Source organism: Aphelocoma coerulescens, chromosome 1A, assembly GCF_041296385.1.
Source record: "Aphelocoma coerulescens isolate FSJ_1873_10779 chromosome 1A, UR_Acoe_1.0, whole genome shotgun sequence".
NCBI lineage: Eukaryota > Metazoa > Chordata > Aves > Passeriformes > Corvidae > Aphelocoma > Aphelocoma coerulescens.
The window spans coordinates 25,344,115-25,370,929 of record NC_091014.1 but is presented as its reverse complement, the minus strand read 5'-3'; the positions used below and the strand labels follow the sequence as shown (position 1 = coordinate 25,370,929).

At 38.8% G+C, this 26,815-nt stretch overlaps 1 protein-coding gene across 3 annotated transcripts in view; it reads right to left on the bottom strand.

Annotated features, from left to right (window-relative positions):
- The window catches only part of CTTNBP2 (cortactin binding protein 2), an 81,833-nt gene extending 58,215 nt beyond the window's left edge, over positions 1–23,618 (bottom strand). Inside the window, exons 1-2 of one of the 3 annotated variants that reach the window (XM_068996842.1) lie at positions 23,564–23,618; positions 10,908–11,015 (exon numbers count right to left, since the gene is read on the bottom strand). In XM_068996842.1, the coding sequence (XP_068852943.1) occupies positions 10,908–10,970 (63 nt within the window). In that variant the 5' untranslated portion in view covers positions 10,971–11,015; positions 23,564–23,618. Of the gene's footprint in view, positions 1–10,907; positions 11,016–22,780; positions 22,821–23,031; positions 23,252–23,563 lie in introns of those variants that run through there. The other 2 variants (XM_068996825.1, XM_068996833.1) reach the window with 2 other exon arrangements.
- Positions 23,619–26,815: the final 3,197 nt, after the last annotated feature.

Here is a 26,815-nt window from a genome sequence, read left to right as displayed (position 1 = left end):
TTCTAAATGAGGAAGAAGAAAAAGTTCAAGTCATGAAACCGCATGTGGTTTTGATTGAGAAGAGCTATCTAAATGTTCCATATAAAGATTAGATTAGACCTATTTTATGACAGCTTTGTTGCCTGATGCTTAAACATTTGAAAATTATAGGCCAATATTTTGTCAGGAAATATCACTGTTTGATGCTCTGATTATCTAACCGCCCAGACATTTATTTCTGAAAATAATACAGATTTTCATACTGATAGGAGTGTCAGCTGATAGAAGAGACTTGAGCTCTCTGGTTACTTTAAATAACCATTTGTCATCTAGACTTTTTTGCATGTTCAAATTTATAGTTGAAATTCATGCAAATCAATTCATAATTCTTTACATGGAAATCTGTCAGCCATTCTTCTGAAGTGTTGAAGGAAATCTGACTTCATCTCTAACCAAAGTAGAACACTTTAACCTTCATGCTTAGCAGTTAAAAAAAAAGCTTCTTCAGCTCAGTAAGAAAACATACCAAAGACATAACAGTAAAACTTTTACTTAATCAATCTGTGCTTCTGTTTGAGTATTTAGATTTTCATATTTTCAAGCTATCAAAATCTCAGTTAAGATACCATCCCATATTACTGCATGGCAATTAAATTACTACCAAACTTTACATATTTTAATGAAAAAGTATACAAATTATGTATTTACAATGCCATCATCAGGCAGAGTCAACATGGGTTCACAAAGGGAAAGGGCTGTTTAACTCCTTCCCTATCCTTCTGTGTAAAGTCAACCACCTCGTGGATGAAGGGAAGGCAGTGGATGTAGTTTTCCTGGATTTTGGTAAAGCTTTTGATACTGTCCCTCACAGCATCCTTCTGGACAAGTTCTCCAGCTGTGGGATGAGCAGCTTCAGAGTGCATTGGGTGAAGACCTGGCTGAAGGCTTGTAGTGAATGGGGCTACATCTGGCTGCTGTCGGTCATTAGCTGTATTCCTCAGGGCTCAATCCTAGGCACAGTTCTCTTCCATATATTCATCAATGACCTGGATGCAGGAGTCAAATGCACCATTAGCAAAGCTGCTGATGACAGCAAACTGGGAAATGCTCTTGACTCCCTTGAGGACACGAGGCCTTGCAGAGGGATCTAGATAGTTTGGTGCATTGGCCAGTGATTAATTGGATGCAATTTAACAAGTCCAAATGTCAGATTCTGCACCTGGGATGGAGCAATACCAGGCACAAATATAAACTGGGAGGGGAGGCTGGAGAGCAGCCCTGCAGAGAGGGATCTGGGGGTGCTGGCTGACAGCAGGATAAACGTGAGTCAGCTCTGTGTGCCCGGGCAGCCAAGAGGGCAAACCCCATCCTGGGGTGATCAAACACAGCATCACCAGCTGGGCAAAAGAGGTGATTATCCCACTCTATTTAGCATTGGAGCAGCCTCACTGGGAGTGCTGTGTGCAGTTCTGGGCTCTGCGGTTTAAGAAGGATGTGAAGGTGAGTGAATGTGTCCAGAGGAGGGCAACAAAGCTGGTGAAAGGGCTGAAAGGAATATCCTGTGAGGAGCAGTCAAGGACTTTGGGCTTGCCAAATTTGGAGAAAAGGAGGCTGAGGGGTGACCTCATTGCTCTCTACAGTTTCCTGAGGAGGGGAAGGGGAGAGAGAGGGGCTGCTTTTTTCTCCCTGAGATCCAGTGAGAATGGTTCAAAGCTGCACCAGGGGAGGATCAGACTGGACATTAGGAAGCATTTCTTTGCTAAGACGGTGGTCAAACACTTCCTAGAGAGTTGATTGATGCCTCAAGCCTGTCAGTGTTTGAGAGGCATTTGGACAATGCCCTTGCAAACACACTTTGACTTTTGGTCAGCACTGAAGTTGTCAGGCAGCTGAACTAGATGGTCACTGTTCATATCCCTTCCAACTGAAATAGTCTATTCTATTCACAATATAGATTTGCTTGAGGTAGATTTGAGGTAGTGTTTTCAAATTATTTTCAGTATTCACTGGAAGGAAATTGTGAGAACAATATGTATTACCTCCAAGAAGAATTGCATTCTTGCTACTATCCCTACTGAAGAAGATGAATGAACAAATACATTTTACTAAATCATTTTGATTGATAGAAAGGAAAATTTTAAAGTAAACAACACTCATCTGCATTGGATTTTACAGTTTGGATGTTACACTGTTTATTAAAACTTTAAAGCAATTTTCCAGCTAGAACTCTTTTTACAGATACCATTAGAGTTAGCAATTTTAAAATTTCCATGTAACAGCTTGTATCTCCACAATATGTAGCTAAAATTTTACTTAGCTATTTCAGAGAAAATTCACTATAATCACTGTTGCTCTATTTTCTCAATTTTTCCATTTATTAATAAAAATGGAGCTCCGGTTTTAGTAAGAGACCTAGTGCTAAGTATTTTTAGTACACTGTCAGAGCTTCTAAGACAGATGCCTCTCTCAGAGAGCAGCAGGTGGAAGGACCTGTCCACTAGTCCACCAGAAAAGCCTGGGAACATGTAAACCCAAGCACAACAAAAGTAATCAAAGCTATGTATTTTCAAAGGTGTTGAAAAGGACCCAAATCAAATCTCTTGTCTTATTCACCATTATTTTTTTATAAATTATTACCCTTTTTTTTGGAAGAACCAAGAACAAACCTTATACATTTTTTCTTCAGCAACAGTAACATGAAGAGACACACAAGCCAAGGAAAGAAGTGTTCTGTATTCATTTGCCCTTGAGTGTTGCTATCAGCAATATTACCTGTACTGTTTATCGGCATAGAGGAAATGTGTTCCCTCAACTAAAAAATGGAAAATTTCAGGTAACATAACATAGATAACAGATGACCCAGTTACATTTCTCATTGTCAGCAACGTGGGTAATGATGGCAAACAGATGAAACATTTCAAATAGGTCATATCTATATAATTCACAAAGATCACAGAAATGGAGAAACAGTTACATTAACATGACGTTGGAATTTTTTATTATTATTTTTACCAATAATGTGTGCACCTATCTCTACCCACTAGTTTATGTTGGATTATGCAGAAAGATCAAACAAGGGTAGAAGAAATCAAGTGGGAAGGCAAAGCAATTATCCAAATAAGATATCAGCAGAATACTTTCAGGTGAATTGGTAGGATCATGCCTGCCAACAATAAAGAGACTCGGATCTTATGTGAAAAACAAAAGGGGACTACGATCGGTTTACCAGACACTGCTGGAATGAAGACTGAAAAGGTTGTTTGCAATGCGAGGCCATAGAGCTTTCATACTAGAAAACAAGTCTCATAGTTTCATACTTGTGTTCCCCAGTTTTAGGAGAGCCTGGAATAAAGGTATTTACCTCAGTAATGAAACTTAAGCTTAGTGAAGCAACACAGACACAGGACTGATTTAATATGGTTTAGGAAAAGTTTTGCATAGTTCAGTGCTTAATGTCACCCTTTGGCAAACAGCAAATACCTACCACAAGAAGTGATGTAACATGACTGAAAACTTATTTTGTCAACAAATTCTAGAAGAGGCCTTTATACGTGTCAAAATAGCAAGATCACTCAGATCATCAAAGTTAATTAATCCAGGGATTGCTGCTGCCAAAAGTCCAACACCTTTTCGAAAAGGTCAGACTTGCTTCCATTCATAAAAAAGCATATGTTTACACAACTATTACTACAACTACAAAAAAAAAAATGAACATAAGAAAAGTAAATACAACACAATATAAACTAACACAAAAAGAATATATAAACCATGATCGAATTGGGGCAAATCAAAATTTGAACATTAAGGTTGTATCAAACAATGCTTTTTCAATTAGGTTCAAAGAGCATGCTTCAAAAATCTAAAACTTGAAATGAACAACAGGTAAAGAAACCATTTAAAACTAAATACTATAAAAAACAATTTCATCTACTAACTTGTCTGAGGTTTATCCCTATTTCATCATTTCATTGCAATCAATTTTAAATAGCTTGCAATAGTGAAATACTGTTTTTTGACCAACCTGTTCAGAAAAGTACAGTAAACTATTATTAGGAAAGCAAAACCAGACACATTGGAGATGTAAAGACAAACTATATTTAAAAGCAGAGAAAATGCATACACAACCATCACTAAATTCAATAAATCAAAAGTAGTGAGCAGACGAGCAAAGACATAATCTGCAGAGATGAGTAAGGACAATCTGCATATTATTAGCTCCCAAAAATTTAGTAAAAATTAATTTCTATGCAAAGAATTTGCAATATGCAAAAATGGCAATGCAAACAAGGCATTATCTGACTTCTATTTCATGGTTCACTTCTGCCACCAAGACCAACAACTGCCATCATACTGTCTACAACAATAACCTCCTGTTACACACAGTTTAACATCTTCTGCTCCTCCTTCTACATAGTTACAAATTTTCCAGGACGCCTGGCTATAAAACAGGCTGTCTTACTGGCTGCCAGAAACCTCCAAAGCCACCTTCTGTGTGCTCTTAGCTCCATTCTGGATTCATGGGATTCATGCGTATAGGAAAATTCGAATTCACATTTTAGATTCCAAACTTAGAACAATTACTGCAGGTAAGGGTCTATAATTTAATGTATGTGTAGCTCCCTTTGACAGATTACACTTCATATACATGCAATTTTTCTGCCTATCAGTCAACTTGAGAACAACTAAATTATAAGGATTCATTCCCTTTTTCTTGATAGCTCCCAGATTTCTTCCCTTCTAAGCCCAAAATTCATTCTAGAAGTCTTATAGCACAATTCTTGCAGACTCTGTGCAGTAGTTCAGGAAAAAACTTTAGTCATACACAACTGACAGTTATTGTGTTGCTTAATAATTCTATTTTAATGTGTAACTTTCATAGTACAGACAAAACCAAGTATCACCCCATGACAAGATGCAAAAGACAAATAATATTAAAAGGATATGGAAACTCTAACTGATAAATCCAGTTTTTTTAAACCAAAATCTCAACCTACAGTAGGCAAAAGTCTGTCTTGGCCAACTGAAGGAAGCCCTACTGTTGTGATAAACCACGGTAGACTCAACTTAGATTGTCTTAAATATTGTTTGATCTATACATATACTTACAGAATTGCAGAAGTGGTATAGAAATATGCACACTTGACAGTTATCATCAAAACAGTTCATGTTTTCAATGAGGTTAAAATTAAACTATACCATTCAGTGTTTAATCATTGTTGGTCAAAACGGAAAGACAAGTTTACTAATACAAGCCTTCCACAATGCACAGCTCAGGACTTGAAAGCAAACTAGCTTAAGCAAAAAATGCCTTCCACCCTTTGGGAAGAAAAAGACTCCATATGCCTATGGTCCTTTTGGAAGAAGGTCTTAGGACTAACTGCTGTCAGTTCAGCTGACACAGTCCAAGAGTAGTCTGAGAGGCAAATCAAATCAAAGTTAGGTGGGACAATGGGGACAGCTTCTTCAAAAGCATGTTCCTAATCAGAATGCTAAGGTAGGTTCACTCAAGCAGTTAATTCACACACACTTACACAGATATGTAAAAAATAGCCTTTATCATTATGAACTCAAACATCTTATAAGCTACTCATAATTTCTGAAACAATCTCATCATTCCAAAATAAGTGATCCTCCTGTGATCTTCCCTTTGGGAAGACTTGTGTTAAAATACTGCATTTCTCATGCAATTGAATACTGACATCCCAGTAATTCTAAAATGGTTAACAGGAGAGCTGGAACCTGAAAACTGATGTTCAACATACTATGCATTAGTTATGTCTAAGAAACATTGAGCAAATCTACACAGTAATCACTGTACTCTCTTAAAAGTTGTTTATCTTTATTTTTAAACCTTGTATTTTTAGACTGTAAGATTTTTAAGTAAAGCTAATAGAATGTGTTACTAAACTTGAATGTGAATATGAGGTATTGATTGTTACAGGATGCATTAATTTCTGTCTTTTGACCTACCTATTTTATTACATTAGTATTTTTACTTTCATTACAAAATTCAACCAAGAACTCATACCTTTGCTAGGGGAAGTCACAAATTACCTTATATGGATTTTCTACTTGGACATAATATAGAAACTATGGTTTATTTGTAGCTCTATTGATTAACCTGCAGGCCTGTCAAAATGCTTAGATTCAGGGAGATAAAATTCAGGCAGAGATTTTTTCTTATCTTTTTATAAATTTAGATGGCCAAATTCTCTGAGCAATTAAATTAGCAAAGTCTGATTTTCCCTAACTCTGTACTGTACAGCTCCTATACATTGCTCAATAAAAGACAGCTCAAATCTCTGCCCTCCCTTCAACTAAGGCTTTAACAACAGTATGAATTTTCTTACCCAGCTGCTGGTTTTACGGCACTACCTATTTTTGAAATGCTTAGCATTTTGTCAGATTTTGCAGAAACTGGGTGAAAGATTAAACAGATGTTGGTACAAACACATACACAGAAAATAAGCTTTCATGTCTTAGGAAGTTACAGAAAAAATTAAATACAGTCGGGCTTTTCAACACTGAAGAAACACCTACAACGAAGTTCATGTCGCCATTCACATATTGTCCTCCTGACTCAGCCAGGACATACACAGAATCTGTTGATTTGGAGCTCACTTAAGCTCAGAGAAAGCTCATTGATATTGTAGTCAATTTTAATTAACCAAAAATATATCCACTTGTTGGTATTGGCAGTTCTTTTAGTTTTTTTTTTTAAATTTCATTAGTGATTTTTCCCAACAATCAAATAAAGTTGTTCTAAATCCATGCAATTTGGTATATTAAAAAATCTAGTACAGTGAGAATTTGCAGGTTTTTGTTCACATTAAACAATGCATACCATAGAAGCAAGCATACATTTTCAATTTACCATTTACTCCCTAATGAAATCTACATAAGAAAATAAACATATTTTTTCAATGAACAGAAATCCCAACTGAATGGGGCTTTAAAATTTTAGATGAAGAATAACCTACAAATTATTTAACTTTATGAGAGAATTACCACAAAAAGCACTATTTAGTATTTACAATTCTATTCTTGACAGCTATTACTACCACATCAATTCATCAATATGAGGGTCAATGCACTTAGAAAAAATCTTTTAGAAAGTGGACAGCCACAGCAACCATTTTTTATCTGGAGAAAAAATAACAACAAATGAATGTTGTATTTGAGATCACAGTTGTGGGAGGCCAGACCTGTGCTTTGATTATGTGGCCACATTACCTCCACATTAGGAATAAATTATCCCCTTATTACAGGCGGACGGTTTATTTGGATAATTGAGACAGATGGAGGCAGCAGCTATGGTTAAGTATCCCTCCATTTTTAACGATATGGACTCTCAATAGCAATTAATCAGCAAGTTATTCCTCATTAATGAAATAATTTTCATGACTTAAATTTTAATCTGAATCTAATTTTAATTGCAGCACAACCATGATCATAAAGCTACTAAAATACAGAAATCACAGATTCAAAAAAAGAGAAATCATGTTAGTCACTTGGTATAGTAATTATACAAAATCAGAGCACTAATGAGAAAGATTTACACAGGAAAAGATCCTTTGAGCTGAATCCTGATGCTGTTCTCCACAGTAAATTAACTTTTGATTTGGAATAAACCTGGAAATTTGACTCTAAGCATCATAAAGATCTACTTTTCCAAATCTGTTGGTTTTCACAGGGCTGAACTTGTCCAGCAACTTAAATTGTTCTGATTGATAATTACTGTAACTATTTCAAGCAGGAATCAGTTGTGCATATTATAAAGGAACAACAATGTATTGTGGAAACATGGAAGTAAACAGATGTCATCTGCATATTTCTTACAAATGAACATGAAGTTTTGGTTTTGTTTCAAAAATAGTCTTCTAGGTATATAAAATTAATATAAAATCCAATGGAAACTCTACAGCACATTAGGAAAAAAAGACACAATAAAAAGCATTAATTATTATATGTGACACTGGGTTTGATTCTTTCTAATTTATCATGTGGCACAAATTATAGTGCCTTAATAAAAATCAACTCTTTAACTTTACTAACTAAACTTATCTTCCCTTCCCATCTCTGCCCCTAGGATGACCATTTAATTTAACAAGATTTCTTCACATAATCTCAAACTGCTGGCCTTTCTCACTTTCAATTTTTTATTTTTTTGTTTACACAGAATAAGCAGAATGGACACTCTGTCCCCTGAACAATACCCAGTGGACAGACTTTATTTCCTAGTTCAATCTTTTCAAAGCGGAGTAATAAACTCTGAAACTTTTATTCTTTACTCTCACTAGACTGCAACCTTTAGAAATTAAGCTTTAAATAAACAGAAAAAGTTATGCAACATCTTACAACAGCTTAATGAGGAGTTAATAGGCATCGTCTGTGATGACTACTAGCATCAAGAGAAATAAAATTGAAAGTCATAAGATAGGAATTTATTTTATGGCACAATGAATATATTGTAAATGAACAGCCAGAAGACATGCATCTAAAGCAAATACAATTTGGAAATCCAGGGGCATCGTTGCCCTGTCAAAAAAGCAACATTACAGCAGTACTAAGTGGTACACAGCATCATTTTGGAATTTTCTTTCTTTCATTGACACCTCAAACTGCATATAACTTTACAGCTATTTTTTAAATAAGAGAAAAAAAATAAACCCAGAAGTCACAAAACCACAACACATTCAGAAGATTATTACTTTAGAATAAGAAACTCACAAACTTTTCCTAATTTTGAAACAAACCATCATCTCTTTTTGAAATAATGTTAGTCTTTTCCCTTATATAAAAACCACTTCCTTCTTACTTTAAAGATATGCAAACTGTGTATGCCCGTTCATTGCAGAAAATCTAAGTACCAAATCTGACACAATTACACTGGAATTCTCTTGTTATACACTTTTATAAAAGACCTATATTTGGCTATCTAGTTGTTTATTTTTGTGTGCTGCTTGGAGACTCCAGTTGCTAATACTGCTGACTTGTGGCTTCCCAATTAAGAAGCCAGAAGATCCAAAACCTGTTGTAGTATGATACTACATGTTCTACAGCAGTAGAACTACAGTTCTTTAGCAGGTATGACTTCCAAGTTTCGCAATACTAGTACAGCTAACCAGGCAAGCTGCCAGGAAGATTTGAGTTACACACTGAGTTTATTTAGAGAAACTAGAAATTGAGATGCAGGAGAAGAAAAAAAAAAGCTCAACTGCACAAAAAAATCCCAGACCCCCAACTTTCAACATTTAAAAACTTTCAACATTTAAATACCTTATGTGAAATTGAGCTACTTTTTATATTTATCTGTATTAATCATCAAAACCCACTTTGTACATATTACCCAATTCAGCAGGTACATGTGAATTTGATATAGACTTTTTTTCTCCTGGGACAGCACTACACTGAATATTTAAAGTTTACTATCATTAAATGCTTACTTCATTTTTATTTCCTCCTCTCTTCTTTCCCATTTTTCTCAATTTCAATACATACATTTTTTGATATGTAGTTTAGTAGCTTGTTCCTGAATATTTACTAGAACTGAATATTCTATTTGCATTCCTTCAAAGTTAGAAGAGTCAAAAAAAGAGATTTTGGATGTGCTGTGCACACTATTTCCACTTTTACAAAACCTTAACTGGCAGGCAGGGAAAATAAAATTCCTAGTCCGGGAAAATGAGCCATGAAGCTTTAAAACAGCTACATGAAAAGGCAGTACATCTCAACATATGCATATAATTGAAGGCCAAACACAAAATAACTTCAAAGTGCAGTAATATTCCAGAAAAATATTAATCCTAGTGTCTTATTGTCATTACAAAATGAAAATTACATTTTTAAAGAGAGGTTTACACCTATAAAGTCTTCAGTTATTATTTCAAGTACATCAGTGACAGCTACTTTAAAGCTCCATTTGCAACAAGTGATCTGAAGCCATCACAAAACAACTTAAAATTGAGTAAAAATGCATTTACAATTGTTACTGTGACATTTCAAGTGGAAAATGTTCCCACACTACTTGATAATCATTACATATACTGCTAAAAACTAGCACTAGATATATTACATTAAGGATTTGCTTTACTGTACCTTCAATGTCTTAAAGAGCACTATTTCCCCTTATTCAACTATGAAGTTATGAATATTTTTAAACCACAGAAGACTGTTTTTTCCCCAAACCTGAAGTCTGTTTGGCAGTCCTGTTAAATTTTATTTTTATCCAGATCAAAATATTACATATTAAAATCATTGTGGTCATAAAAAATAATATTTTAATTAAAGTAGTTTTGTTTGTACATTTCCAGTCAACTAAGTCGCCTTTCAGACTGCCATCTTCTGAAGCAGAAAACTAACCTTCACATATGCCTAACACAGTAAAAACCTAACCAAGTACTTGTGAGTGCTGTTAAGAGTATATATTTCATATTTCACCTTTCATTAAAAAAAGGCAAACAACCAAAAAAGCCACAAAAATATTTCCCTAAGTGGATGTGACCACCTGGTTTTTGTCCCTATTTCCATCTCACTGAAAATGAAAGCATTGAATAGAGTGTATGACTGAATATAGCTTATTAGAACAAATTACAAATGGACTGAATTTTCCTTTGATGTTATTCCTTCCTTTCACAAATAACAGACTTTAGAATATCAAAGAATTTTAAAAGGAAGCAATTTCACAGGTTTTTAACTTATTTCTTTGAAATTTTGTTGGTATTTTAGACAAAAATTACATAGAATCACCAAATGGCTACAATTAAACAAGAACATATTTTGTGATTACTGAGATTTAGTCAACCTAAAACTTTAAAAATCACGATTTACTCTTCCACTAATAATATTCTATATACAGTATAAAGGAAGTGGCAAAAGAGAATTTCAAAAATAGCCAAAAAGCAAATCATAACAACCGAATTACTTACTCGCAAGGCTTCAATCACAAGGTCTCGTGCTTCTAGTTCTCCTTCCATTACACTCAAAAGCATTCGCAGTTCTGCTTTGCTCAGGTTATCCACATCAAACTCTCTTGTCTGTAAGAAAGAGAACATTGATGAACACACTGACTACAACAGTTACTGTAATTTTGAAACACAGATGTGCCAGCAACCATCTACAGTTGTCAAAAGTTGGTCTCTTTATTTGTACTATATAAAGTCAAAATTGATAGTGAATAGTCTCATTCTTTTTTTTTAAGTGAAGAAATTAAAGCCTTCCCATATTACACTGTTTCAAATTGTTGCAAGGGATCAATCCTGCAAAGTCTTGTGAATGATAGAGGTGAAATGGTAAAGCTACTAACTTTGTAAATGACAGTTCCCTTGTGAAGCTTCACATAGGCTGAAACAATTCAACAGACGTGAAACAGCACTACAGGGACGAAGGCAAGAGAGAGGGAAAGGATCTTAACCACGGCGCACCTAATGCACCTGTGCAAACAGCTACCCAAGTTATCACCACACACCGTGCTGAATGTGAATTTCTGAAGAACAATTTGTGAAAAGACACAAAATCTTTGTGTATGCTTTATTTGCAGTCTCATTTGTTTGGCTGGAGGGAACAGTTCAGGTTTAAGAGGCACTAACAAACAACAGTTCATAGCAACACTATCTTTGCACTCCACAGTTACCAAGATTAGTGTAGGTCTGACTGCCACCCTGAGCAAGACTGAAAAATGAGTTTATACTAATGAATAAAATCATTGAGCACATACTCGGTGTATACTGAGAATATCAGTACAGCTTCTGTAAAACCAAATTCACCTCCCAAACTGCTACACTTCTGTAACAATGTCAAGAGGCACATGACAAAATGGATCCACTGGACACTAATGTATTTGAACTTTCCAGAAGTTTTGGACAAGGTTCTGTATCTACTATTATTATACAGAAACTCCTATCCAACTGTATAGGAATAAAAGACACTTCATGGATAGGAAGCAAACATCATGGGTAACAACCACTTTTCAAGATGGGAACAGGTAAGCAGGGGGCACCTTTGGGACCAGCCTTATTCAAGTTCTTCATTAATAACCTGGAAAAAACATAGAAAAGTGGCAGAGAAAGCTATTTCATGTGGAAGTTGGCACATAATTCTTCACATATAGGTGAACAACCTCATTTTTCCACTATCTAAACCCCTGGTAAACCCACATGTCAAGTACAGCATAAAATATTCATCTAAAAGTAGAATTGGCTAACTAAAAGAATGAAGAGAAAAGGAGTAAGTACTATATGAGGAAAGACTACAAGGCTGGAAGTCTTGATTTTGGAGGTGTGGTGAGGGGAATATTATAATATTCACAAAATCACAAAGGTAGGTAGGATTAATACCAATCTGTTGTTCACCATCCAGAGTGCTAACACAAGTAGGCACTTAGTGAATTTAGAAGGGGATTATTTTCAGGGAGAGAAAATAGTTTTTATTCCATGTGCTAGATTCAGCTGCCCAGATTGATTTTCATTATTCTATTATTCCCTGTAAGGTAAATGCTAGACTCCTAGCTATGATGTGTTTACTAGAAAAGCCCTGCAATGCAAACACTCAGCTATCTTCAGGATGAAGTAATCTGTTGCCAAATTAGGTGAGCGGTGTATCTGGACATACTGTCTATCTTCCCCAAAGCACATAAAATCTAAACATTCAGCTACTCAGGAGCTTAAATTCAGTATAGAAAAATCCAATAAAAATTAAGGCAAGTACCATTTCTACTTTCTCAAGGCAAGAGGATGGCAGAACAGTTGTTCTTCCCTCAGGCTAGAAGGCCATAGATATAAAATACCCAAAACCTGTATCTGTGTTAATACTAACACAGTTTTAACTGTGTTACACTTTCACTTTGCAGTTAAAACACACAGAGGTGCACAAATGGCTACTGAGAACTGTGGGTTAGAACTTTAGCTACTTACATTCAATGTATGTTGGATTGAGATTCCTCATTTAGGTGAGTAACACGGATCAACCCTCCTGCACAAGCAGGGTCATCCCAGGGCACAGGACTGTGTCCAGAGGGTTCTTGAATATCTCCATTAAGGGAGACTCCACAGCCTCTCTGGACAGCCTGCTCCAGTGCTCAGTCACCTGCACAGTAAAGCAGCTCTTCCTCATATTCAGGCAGAACCTCCTGTACATCAGGTTCTGCCCATTGCCTCTTCTCCTACTGCTTGGCACCATTTAGCAGAGTCTGGGCTCCATCCCCTTGGCACCCTCCCTTCAGATACTGACAGACATGGATGAGGCCCCCTCTCAGTCATCTCTTTTGGAGGTTGAAAAGTTACCTCAGTTTGTCCTCATAAGAAATGCTCCAGTCCCCCTATTCCTATTAAGCCTAACTGTTTTGAAGACGGGGCTATCCATTCTAACCAGAACTTTATCCTGAATAACAGTTATCTTCTATTTTTGCTGCCTGGGTCAGCTATTTCTCTAATCCCAAAAATACCTCTTACTCTCCATGCCAATGAATCAAGAGAAACAATCAGTTTCTCTGAAGGCTTTTTTCCAATATGTGCTGCAGCAGCCTCTCACAGTGCTCCTCACAGTTCTACATAATGCTCAATGATCTAAGGACACGTATAAAATGAAAAGTCACTAAACTTATACAGCTCCTCATTTAATCTAGTGTCAGCAGAGTAGATTTTACCTTACAGGCTGCAGCATTTTTCACTCTGGGTACTTCTAATTACTAAATTTAATTCAGTCAGATACAAGGACCCACTTATCTGCCATCTTTCTTCTGTGAACAACTTCATAAAACCTAATACCTCAAGGATAGGAACTGGTTTCTTCATACAACTTCCTTTATAATAGAGAAAAAAAGTGTCTATTTTTCAGATGGAAAACTAATGCAAGGATTTTTTTTTTCCAAAAATAGAAAGCAAGTAGTACAAAACATAATATTCAGTAATGGTCTTTAAAGATGACATTCAATGGTTTATCCACTACATTATCTTTATATTCTAAAATATGCTTGTCTCTTCTGACCAAAAAAACCAAAAAACAAAGGCACTGAAGGCTTTGACAGCCACGGACAAAGTTAAGAGGTGCATCCACAAAAGTACAGTACACAAAACATGATCCTACTCTTTAGCCCAAGTCAGTAAATTCAGTCTGCCAAGAGGTGTAACACAAGGTAGCTCTTTGTCAAAAGACTGCACATCACGGGTGAAACATCAATTATCTGCAGTCTTTCCTGAGCCATAAATGAAAACATTCTTCCTTCTTATCAAACCAGAGACACTCTTCAACGTGTGTGATGCAGTGATGAGATTTTTAACTAAGAATCTGATTAAGTGACTACAGTAAATTTCATTCAAGTATACACCTTGAACTAGAACATAAGAAAAGACAGCAAAAACTAGCAGTTAAGAGTGCTCTCTGGTAATTTATGATTAGATATAAATAAACACAAAGAAACGCTAACAGAAGGACATTCCAAAAAGATATTCAACTTAGTTTTTATATTTTTAGTTTTAAAAGCATTAAATAAGAACTAGTAAAATCACTTCATATCTAAACAATTCTAGCATATGAAACTAAAAACCCACTTACTCAAGCATCCTGTCTCCAAAAACAGCCAATAAGGGATGCCTTGAAATCAGCATTAGAACAAGCCCGTAATGATACTTCGCAGAAATATTCTCCCAACCTCCAGCAATTTTCAGCTTGTTCACCTTCTGAGGCAGAAATTGTCATTTTGTACGTAGCAGCCCTCAGCTGACAGACCTGTTGAGAACCTGCGCCCTTGCTTTTTGAATCTTTATATAATTTTAGCATCCACAACATTCCACAGCACAACTACACATTTTGTGTAGAATCACCACCTTTGCTGTCAGTTACTTTTGTCTGATGCCTTCTTGTTTTTAAGTATGAAACTGTCCACCAGAAGAGACACACAAACAGAAAAAGTGCTTTTTAGGATGAAAGATAACACCATCATTGTTCTGGTCTTGTTTATGAACAATTTTATGCTCGTTGAGGCTTTTTTTCCCCCAAACTTTATTTGACAAATTCTGAAATTGGAATGACTACTTTTTTCCAGTACTTTAAGGTCATCTTCAATTTGTTCATTATGGATTAGCAACATCAAATCCATTCACACAGGATAAGAGTGTGCATGGCAGTGACTGAAGACGCTACCACATCTTCTCCCCATACACATCTCTGAATCAGCACTCATGGAGTTGCAACACAGCCTACCCTCAGTGGACCAAAATCCATAGTTTAAAGATCTAAAATATTCTCAAGCATGGCTGAAAAAACGTCTTTCAGATTTGAGCAGATAAAGCATATAATGAAATAAAACTATCCTCCCTTTTTAAACCCTCCATGCAATCTTCTGGAATCAAGATGTCAGTCATGGCAGGCTTGCCCCACGTTCTTAATCTGAGAGAACACTGTTTGGCCAAGGCATAGAAAAAACTGCTATTTAGATCTAGAAAAATAATCTTCCTAACATCTTCCAGTGGAGCAGTAAGTCTTAGATCTCCAGAAAATAAAGACTGCAGTAGTACCTCATGGCTTATATGTCATCTGGGGTTTTGCTAGAATACCTGTGGTAGAATGCCAAGCTGTAAAAATTTAACCATCAACTTAACAACTACGTAACCAAGCCAGCCATTGTATTGGTTTTATAACAGAGATACCAGACCATGTTGCCCTAGAAAGAGATTTCGTATATACAACCAAAACACAAGAGAATTTTTTCCTCTACCTCTTTCCAATTTTAAAATGTTTGGTTTATTTGACCTATAAGAATAAAGTACCTGAAAAAGACTACTTCAGTTCTCTATGTCTCTAAAACTCCACATTATTTTCCAAGATCAGTTTTGTAAGGGGTGTATGTTGCCTGGCAGCAAGTGCATTGACAATAGAGCAAACTGCTAGTTAGCTAAAACTCATTCAACTACCTGAATGTGCATCACAAAAACAGTACAGGCAAAATGATACCAGCATTGCTAAAAACTAAATTAAATTCTGCCAAGCCAAAAGGAAGAAAAATCCATCAATTCTGAACAAAAGAAGGACTACTCAGAACAGCAGTGATCAAACTGGAGAGGCATTTTCCTGCCCCCATCACCTTTGGAAAAGATAGAAAGAAGATGAAACTGGAAGATCACCATGAGGCACAGGAACAGAATGGAGTCTTTCTCACATGTAAAGCAATTTAGAGTAGAAATGGTAAAAGTCTTTACAGTTAAATGCATCACACCACTCTCGAAGAAAAACCCCCAAAACAAAACCAACCAAACAAAAAACAAACAAACACACAAAACAAAAACAAATCCCCAGAAAATATCGTGGGGGATTGACAGTGCAAATAGTTTGCTTTTGCTGACATAGCCCAGTTGATAGTACTGGCAACCTCAGGAGCTAAAAGTGCTGTTCATTGTGCTATCGCAGCAACCGTTAAAAACTCTGCTGCCTTCAGCAGAAGCTTGAAGAGATAGGTAAAGTGTAACAGCCACAACTTTGTACTTTCCCTAAACAGAAGGCAAAAAAACAAGTTACCTGTGAATTAATCATAAATGACCATAGAAAACAAGTTCTTTCTTGCTCAGAAAGCCTTTTAAAAGATGGAGCTGGGTAATAACCCAGGACTTGGGGAAGAAACCTGTGGAGCATAATTGAGGGCTGAAGTGGAAGGGTGGGAGCAGGGTGGGGAGAAGTATAAAAATGGTGTACAAGATGACACATAGGGAAAAGCTGTCAAAAGCAAAAAATAGTATTTTCAGAAGGGAAAGGAAAGGTAAATATCTACACTTATTACATATTTTAAATTGAATTCAAATCAATACACAGGTGAATCCTCTTGAAGATTCACAAAGCAGACTTCCCAGATAAGGTTCTAAAAATAAAAAAGGTTTGCTATTACTTATTAGGCTATACAAAATAAACTTCTAGTATAATGATGGCCTCACATCTGCCAGACCCATGCACCAGAGAAACACAACCATGATTCATATGTTTTACAACACCAAGTATGTTTCCCAGGTACAACTCATCTGATCAAGTACAAATATCTACTTTGACTAATTCTCTTTAGTTTCCTATAGAGAAGTATTTAATGTGATTTGCAATGTCCCAGGGATCAGAGATAGCTTTTTTGGGACAGGTAGATTTGATACAGAACTTAGGAGAATCACCCATGCCAACCAGACTAGTAGCAGAAGTCCAGCTGGGATACCCCAGAGTACCACGTGGGCCACTAAAGGTGAAAACCTAAAGATGCATGTCTTGTACATATGTATCTATGTATGTAAGTGAGGTACCTAATGGTACCAGCTATGCAAGCCAGGTACCCAGTCCCTTTATTTTCAATGGAGAACTAATCAGCCCAGTCAAACAGACAAAAAAGCTATTCAGTTAACCACTGCCAGAACTATTTGCTCACGGCTCCACTGACTATAATAGGATATTAAACACTGCACATGCACATAGACACCTAAATTTAAGTGTCTTGAACCCCATTCATACCTCCACCCATACCTTCAAGAGTCAGCTGCCAAAGTCACTTCACTCAAAACCAGTAAAGTTCACAAACCTGCTTCTAAAACAGGTTATTCCTTCTAGCCACTTATTTCACCCTACCAACTATAAAAGGAAGTGGGTATGTGGTCAAATGAATCATAGCTCTTTTCTAATAAAGAAAACTGCAAACAGAGAGACTGCTAAAAGAAGTGGTTATAATATCCACACAGTATTCATGAATACTTCAGGGAAAACCGCAGTTTATTGCTTTGCCTGTGGAAGGCTTGCTCTTTAGTCTGAAACTAGGGTAAGAATCTGTGATCCCATGCTTCACCAGAAATTATCTGATGAAAAAATACATGTCCATTTCCCACCACATCCAACACGAATTTAAGAATTAAGGTATAACCTTTAGGAATCTTCTTAGTAATAGAAAAAGGTGTGAAGGCAGAGAAATATCTTTCAAGGAAAAGCAATGTCATTGAATTTGCTCCCCAACTAATACGGAGTTTTTTGCTGAAGAGAATATCATCTGATCTTAACATTCAAGACTCATCAAATTTCATAGTCATACCTAAGGGATCATGAGGGTACTGTAAATGCATTTAATTACACCATCCATTAGCTCAATGACTTTTATTGGATTGTTCACCACAAGAAGTTACCCGCGTATTATGCCCTCCTCAAGCACAGCTCCCCAGTTTTCTGGGCTTTTCTTTAACAGGTGTGGGGGAGGTTTTGGTTAGCTGTTGTGGGCTTTCTTGGCTTCAGATAACAGCAAAACTTTTAATAGTTTCAACATTAACCATAAATATACCTCAGAGCTGGGAAATTTATTTTGGAAACAACAATAACAACAACAAAAAACCCCACCAAAAACAAACAAACAAAAAACCCCAAACAAAGAAGCAGCCCCCAACCCCTCCAAAATTACTAAGACATTGACCTTTGTACACACCCAGATATCGTCACAGCTAATAAAACATTTTTTCAATCTACTTAAAGCCACAAAGATACTTTTTCATTTTTTATTTCAGTGTAAGTTAGGTTTCTATATAGATTGAGGCCCATAAATCTTCTTTAATCATGTTTAAATTCTTACTTAGATTTAATGGACAATTTATGTTCAGCAAGTTGCTTTCAAATAAGTAACTTCTAAGGCAAATAGTATATGATTAGATACAGATATGGGTACTCACTGTTGAAGCTATCTCTATTTTCCAAAATTTTACACCTTACTTTGTGCTACAAGATAACCAAAAATCAATGTCCAAGAAAGCGTTAACTCACATATCATTTGTACATACCAGTATGTCTTCCCTAAACCTACTTGACTGCTTCTGGTTTATACATTCAAGGATTATACAGGTTTTTTAAATCAATTGTTCCTTTTCTTGGGTAGGAGTAGGTGCACAACCAGAATGCAAACTGCTGTCTTCCTGAGTGCTTTCCTTCCTGTCCTAATTTCCATCTCTATTCCTATCTTGGTATATTCCCTCTGAGGACAAAGCAATGCTTACACAAATGAAGTCAAAACACTTGGGAAAACAACAGAACTTACTGTATCCTACAGCTTTGCACCTCCCATGCCACTTTCACATATCTGGCTCAGAATTTTCACCTCTGCACTTCACCTCTAATGACAGTGTAACAGTCCACATTTGGAAGAGAAAGGAACATTTGCAAAGTGGACTGCATTCAGTGGCTTTCTTTTCTCATCCACAAAGATCCTCACAACACAGGAAGAGAGGATGTGCAGCAGGTTGTGTAGGAGAAGGCATAGAAAAGGCAGTGCTGTAGTTTGGAGAAGGGGGAGGAGAGGAAAAAAGGAGGCTTGAAACATTATCACTGCAAGACGGATTGAGACCAATCTCTCGCCACAGAGAAGAAGGAGAACTAGAACAGACAGAACTGTGCTGTCTCTGCATGTCACCTACATGCTGAAACACAATAGCATCACACATCTGACTCGAAGAAAATAACTTCTCTGAATGATAACGCTACACTGAAAACTTGTATTCAGTTGAAGACAGGGTTGCTAAAGTCCTTTTGTAAGTGACCGTTTTCCAGGATGTAATCTCTTGTAAGAGATTTAGTCTTTGCTTTTCAAGGCTATGGTCTCATTTTTTGCTACTTGCAGTAGTTTTCAGATAAGAATCCTTCCAACTGATCTAAATCAGCTTACATAATTGATACGATCAAGCTATAATTTAGCATTTCACTATATTGACCAGAATGGCAGTTCTACTACGAACATTCTCACTGATCAATAGACAGTGAATGTACCAAGCTACGCACAAAATACCCCATAATGTCACCACAAAGTATCATGGAATTTCTCTCAGTTATATATATATTTTTTTTTTGTTTGATAGTTTTTCATGTAGTGTAACTTTTTTGTCCTGTTACATGACCCACAGCAACCCAGAGTGAGCCTTTGGAGTATGCACACATTCTCGATGCAATTTTGCGGCAACATCCTTACTCACTTTAGTGGAGTCAAGATTCCACTCTATCAATATCAGCTACATGTACAGCTTTACAGACAGTAGAAGGTACTGTCTTTGAGGGAAAAATAACATTTATGCTTTTGATCACTGCTCAAGCAAAAGCAAGCCCAAAAATTTTACTGAATAATTTCAACAAACTTCATGTTTGATATACCAGGCTTTTCATAGGCTTTGTTAAATCTACACTGAAGTGAAAGTGTGCAACAAGCCAACCCTCTCTGCACAGCAGGCTGATGTTCAATGTTTCAACAAAAAGACTGTCAAATTGGATTATTTCTTGCTATTATATAATCATTATTGGTAGACATTAGGCAGATGGAAGTCATTCAAAGATGTTTTAAAACACACACATATGTTTTCTCTCAATTCTAGTCCAAAAGGCACCAACACAATTTCAGTGACTTCAGTGCAATCAAGCTGAGCAGGTATGAAAAAGGACCAGAACCACTCCCCTGCCCTTTTTCCCTATCATCCTTCCCATGATGAAAATACCAATATTTTGTGGAAAAGAAGTGATGGGTTTACCAAATGCTGTGTTTTATCCAAGGAAACTCAGAATAACAAGATTATCAGCTTTGTTCCTAAATGTAACATACTATGGAACAGTCTAGGCTTTTTCAGTCAAATTCCCTGGTGAATGTAAAAATGGGAGGGAAGCACTTCCCTTCCTTTTCTATAGTGCTTCTAAAAAGAGCAGAGAAAGTCTTTATTTCCCAGTGATGTTATTGATAGCGTATCAAGACACAAGAACAGTATTTCATATCAAGAAATCCTACTGTACTGTCCTGTGTCACACACCTTCTGCTGACAGCATAAAACTTACACATTAACACATCACTATTACAAATACTGTTCTCACAGTTTTTTACTGCACTATTTGTGCAATCAGGATTCTGAGAACTAAAAAAAATTTTTTAAAATCAGAACAAAACTAAAACCCAAAAAAACCCCTAACCTAAAACTGTACTGAAAACAATAGTTTGTTATAAGTTGAAGTTTAGCATGACTTATAGGATAGTCATTTGAATGATTATGGTCACACAAAAAGTAAGCAAGATGATTCAATTCATAATTCTGCATCTCCCATTTAAAGACAGAAAATAAAAGCTATTCATACTAACCCTTCAAAAGTAATATTTAAGTATCATAAATGTATTTTTAAAAAGTATTTTCATTACACAGAGGTTTTCTTTTTATTTTCCAGTACAAGAGAAAAAATTAATCAGCAATAAAATGTTTATACTGGTAAGGAAAAAAACATAAAAGGAAAATTAATGACTGAAGGCAAATTAAAAAGGAAAGCAATAATATAAAAATTACTTTGTTATTGCTCAAGTATAGCTATTATTTTTGTTAGGGAGAAACACACAGTTTACATCCTAGCATCTCTTCAGTTTTAGAAACATATTTTAAAATGAGTGTACAATGCAGAGCTATCCCTCCTACCTTTCACAATGAGAACACCAAATTGCATGAGTGGCTTATACTCCACTGCCTAACAGGGCAATATTGAAGTGCTACTTGTTTGATATTTTAAAACTGAAAATTAAGGCAGTATTAATATGAATATACTAAAGAATGTAGTACAAATAATTTTGGTCAAAACCTGAGCTTTAAAGTATTTAAGCCTGCTTTTGTTAATTCTTACCGCAATATTCATTTATGCCATGGTTATATCGTTGTTTTAAAAGACAGTGATGTTATAAATATGCACTGCGTAAGGTTTACTTTTTTAAAGGAAAACTGAATTTCCACAACACTGCAGATTTTAAGACACAGAAGGACAATTATGTACACGGATGGAACAAGGTTTCAGATACGAACTAGTGCCTGTTTGGAAGTAAACAAGATAATAAAAAATAAAATGCCAGCAATAACCTAAATTTCAGAGAAACTAGACTCCCCTCCCTTCGGGAGTCATCACCTTCAGGACCGTTCCCGATCAGAACGGGCATCACTGCGGTTTTACTGCCCTGAACTTCGCATGTCGCTACGAGACCGAGCAGCTACAGCTTGACTCTGGACCGGCGGCTGACGGCCAGGCGAGTACCTAGGGCTGGTTCGCCTGGGCAGTCCCCAGACAGGCTAGACCACGCCAGGTCTGGGATGCACCGGGAGAGGGAGAGCCGCCGGGCTGCAGGGGTCTGCCAGAGCACGGGCGAGGAGCCGGGGCCCAGCAGAGGCGCAGACCGCCCGAGAAGACGAGCCCTGCAACCCTCCCTGGGGTCGTGTGGAGCAGGAGAGAGGAGCCCAGCGCCGGCCCAGGGGAGCGCAGCCTTCCCCCGACACCGCTCTTTAACCATCGGCTGGCACCGCACCGCATCCCTCCGCCTCCCTCCTAGCCGCCTCACCCACCCGCAGAGAGGACACGCCGGCAGGGAGGGAGGTTCTGCTCGGCTTTTGAGGATATTTTAAGCAGGGAGCCAGATCCTGCCCCTGGGGCGCGAGGCCCGGGAGCCGAGACGTCTCCACACATCCGGCACTCGGGACGGGGACTTGGAGCGGGGGAAAAGGACGGTGCCTTTGCGCCGAGAACGCCACACCAGAGGCAGGCGAAAGCCAAGCGCCTTGCGGGCCCGGCAAAGGGTTAAAGAGCAACATTTTCCCCCACCCCGGTCTGACAGGTCCCCGGCCGCTGCCAGCACTCAGCCCTCCCGCAGAGCAGGGGCGCAGCCCCCTCGCTATGTGAAGCGGCAGGAAAAGGGGGGGTGGGTGCGGGAGAGGCGAGACGGGGAGCGGAGCCCCCTCCGTGCCCCTCACCGGCGCCGCACGCCGACCCCGCGCCGGAGCAACGGGAAGGAACAATGGGAGAGAGAACCCACCGCCCCGGAGGAGGGAAAGAGGGAGAGCCGCAACGAGGGAGACCCCGCGCCCCTCTCTGGTCTTGCCCGGGGCGGGACGGGGCTCGGTGGCGGCGGGTCCCGCAGCGAACCCCGTCCCGCCCCGGGGCAGAAGGAGGGCGGAGGGACGGAGCGGCGGAGGCAGGTCTCCCGGCACCGCTTCGTCCCAACCCTATGGGGAACCCTCGTCGCCGCGGCTGGATCGCACCCCCCTCTCCCGCCAGGCCCATTACCGCTACCGTGGCCGCCGAGTCCTCCCGCCCGCCAGAGCCGGGCTCGCCGCTCGCTCCCTCCGTCGCCATCTTCCCGCTGTATCGGCTCCGGCGCGGAGCGCGGTGCGGAGCCGAGTGGCGGAGCCCCCGCCGCCAGGCGCTTAACCCGCTCCCCGCCGGCAGCGATCCCGCCGGGAGCGGGGGCGCTTAACCCCTGCGGCGCCGGGCAGGCGGGGCTGCCGAGCCGAGCCGAGCCGCCCCCTGCGCCGGCAGAGGCGAGCGACTCCCGCCGCCGGGCGCTCGGGCTTCCCAACCCACCCGCTCCCCGTCCTCCATAGGGCGGCCCGGAGACAGGCGGAGGGGGAGCGGGACCTCGCCGCGGGCGGCCGGCGCGCAATGGTGGCGGAGGGGAGTGTCCCCGCTACGGCGCTACCCGGGCCCCACGCACGCACCGCTCTCCTCCCTACCCACCCCCGTGGCTTAGCAGCAGGAGAAGGAAGGGAAAGGTTATGGATGGGGCGAGAAAACAGGGAGTTGCAGTGGGTTGGGTTACCTGATCAGTGAGACCTTTAAACCAGCTGAAGTCTTTGAGGGAAGGGCAACTGTGCCTTTTCCTTTCTGGGGGTGCTGACTGGAGGAGTCATCTCTCCCACCCCTGTGGAGAGGTCTGGAGGAACATTTCTGCTGCTAGCCATTGCTTGGCTGGCTTACTTTCAAGGTGTATTTTCAGAGCCTGTGTGAGGGTGGGCACTCAGCCAGGCCCAGTGTTTTGGCACCTCTCAGACCCGGTGCTGGAGTCCATCCTAACCTGGAGCTGCCCTTTGCCATTCCAGGTGCGTACTGAAGCCAAATCCTGTTCAGAATTCTTTCCAGAGGAAGGTTTTGGCTGCTGAGCTGAACCCACTACCACGAAGGCTTAGTGTTTCCCACCCAGGAGCACCCCGGACTGCCCCTCTCCGGGGGATGTTCTTCCCGGTCTTGCTGTACTGCTTTGCCCCAGCAATGGGGACCTTCACCAAAACGAAATCTAAATGTACTGCTCTCTGGAACCAGAGTAACTACTAGAAGCTGAATTTGCAACACTGTTTACTCTTCAGCCACACAGAACTTCCACCACCAGCCGGCTCCTTTGAGCCTTGCCAGGCTCCAGCTTTCACAGGGCTGCCTCAAGTCTGCTCAACTAAATCCCTTGACACCAGGACCAGACAGAAATGGGCCAATGCCTTGATCAAAGACAGCAAATGTTCTTCTAGGCATACTGTACCTAAGGATGGAAGTAAACCCATGCATGAACTTTTTGCCCTTTATGTTACCAGAAGGGGAACTGATGAGTGATTAGTAGAATAAACTCCAACTGTAAGGTAAACACATGCTGAACAGAGTGAGCAGAAGGCAGTGTATAGAATCCATTACAGGGTACACAAAATCCAGTTAAACAGATGTTTTGTAGTTTAGGGTTTGTTTTTTCTTTCTCCTTAAAAATGAGCTCTCCTCCTACTCAAGTTTTACACTTTTTATAACTATAGTGACTGCTCACCTCCTTTCCATCACTGAAGCTAAGAAACTGCATTGATGACACATAGCCTAAAACAACCTGTTTTTCTCAGTACTGTAATACCATTTAATTTGTTTAGGACAAATTGTTGCTTTCCTTCTTTATTGACAGTGAAGTAACATACATTACTCATAATTATTATTTATGTAAATTTGGAAGAGTATTTGGTGCTTTGCCTTCAAGAAACTCAACAAAAATAATTTGTTTCCTATGACCTGTCATACTTGGCTCCTCTCTAAAATGGATTAAAATACAGAAGTTTTTAAAATTGAGGATATCTTTTCTCTTATTGATTCCTGTCTACCATTATCATTGCCAGTATTTCCCTATTGCATTAGAATCATCTGCTGTCCCTCACAGTTACTTACGTGTCTCTCTGAGTTGGTAGAAAGCGTGAACACAACATATTGTGTAAAAATTTTTAAACGCCATATATGTCACAGCAATGATTTAGCAAAGACTGTGCCATTTATCTCTTGCTCTGCTGAGATAATAAACTGGTTTAGATGACATTTTATCAATTATCAAGTGTACATTTATCAAAATAACAATGAATATTATATTAGTCATAGCTTGCCATTTCAGACTTGAGAACTGATCTCTCTTTCCTCATCTGAAGATAAACTTAGAATGATTTCTGAGAGAGATGGGAGTGCTCAATCTCAGCCAGCAAAAGATTAATAGAATAGATGGACCAGCAACACTTCAGCTAAAAGCCTATCTCCAGACAACTAATATCCAGCACATCATCCAAATGCTGGAAGTAGTTTGACCTGCTGTTGTGGTCAAAAAGATGACAGACATGCTTTTGAAGGAGGAGTGATCTATATTTTTTCTTTATGTCATGAAATGAATCGTCACAACATTTTGAAAATATTACTGATGTTTGTAATTGTATGAGACTATACTGCATGTTTGTGTTTCTTCGCTCTTTCCCCTAATGGCAGCAACAAGGCTTATGGTTGGCATGAGAACACTAAAATCCATATTAGATATTGCCAGTCGCCACTGGGAGTAGATTTTTGTGCTGCACAGCAACCACTGCACCATCAGTGATGGTGGTATGGTCCGAACATCTTTGAGGTTTTGCTGCATGAAGAACACCTTCACACTTCAAGTAGAAGATGTTTTTTTCCTTGATTGTTACTACTGCATCACTGGCCAAGGTCTTATTCTCTGGTTATCTGGCTTATGCTACTGACATCCTCTCTCAGAATTGTCTCTAAACCCAGAGCAATACAGAATATACACACACAAATGACTTCAAAGTGAGGGACAGCATGACATCATGACTGCTGTCATAGTGTGCTGCCATTTCTATGCCTGCATTTTACAGGGCAAAACAGCTCTTTAATGTGTGTCTAAGTCAGAGCCCTTCTAGAAGAAATTGCCTTTGCTTTTACAGACAATTTTATCACTACGGTAAGGCAAAGGAGTTGCTTTTCTCAGAGGAAGCTGCTCACTGTTTTACTATTAGCATGTAGCTGGCAAACTGAGTGCAATTAACTCATTTTCTGCTGCTCCCGTTTTTTTTTTGGCTTGAGTAACATAAAGAAAAGCCCAAACCTAGGCCTTAAGTGTATTTCTTTCCTATGATTAGAGAGCTGGCACAAGTGGTGGAATGTGTCCACACCTTACAGGATGCAGCTGCTGAACTGAATGGTGCTCATTCCCTCCACTAGCACACAACTGCTGTGACAGAAAATGCATGCCTTGGCTTTATATTGGCAGGGAAACAAACTGTGTATCTCAATTGTACAATGTATTGTGACTTTCCCGCCTTGCAACTAACCATTTGCATGGGAAAACAAACAAACAAAAGAAGGGTAAATTAATATTTTATTTGCCTTTAAAAACAAAGAAACAAAAAGCCCATGTCTGAATTTAAAGCAAGGAGGAAATATTGAAGTCCCAAGATAAATTTTTTCAGAATATTAGATTTCTGAGTGAAAGTAATTAATCACTGTATCATCAAAATCTTTCCAAAGGTCATCTCAGTGCAAACTTAAGACATTTCTTCCATCACCTTCATCTAGGACTCATCAAGCCAAGCCAAACAACATAATTCAAACACTGCACTGATTACTGCTTTAGGAAACTTTGGTTTTGGAGACCTATATGCAATACACAGCACTCTGATAACTCTGAACCATTAACTTGGGTTTTGTGAAGAAGGAGTTGCTTTCTCTGGAAGATGGCACACCACTGTCCAAGTGAAATTCATTCAGAAAAGAGACAATATTCTAGAGG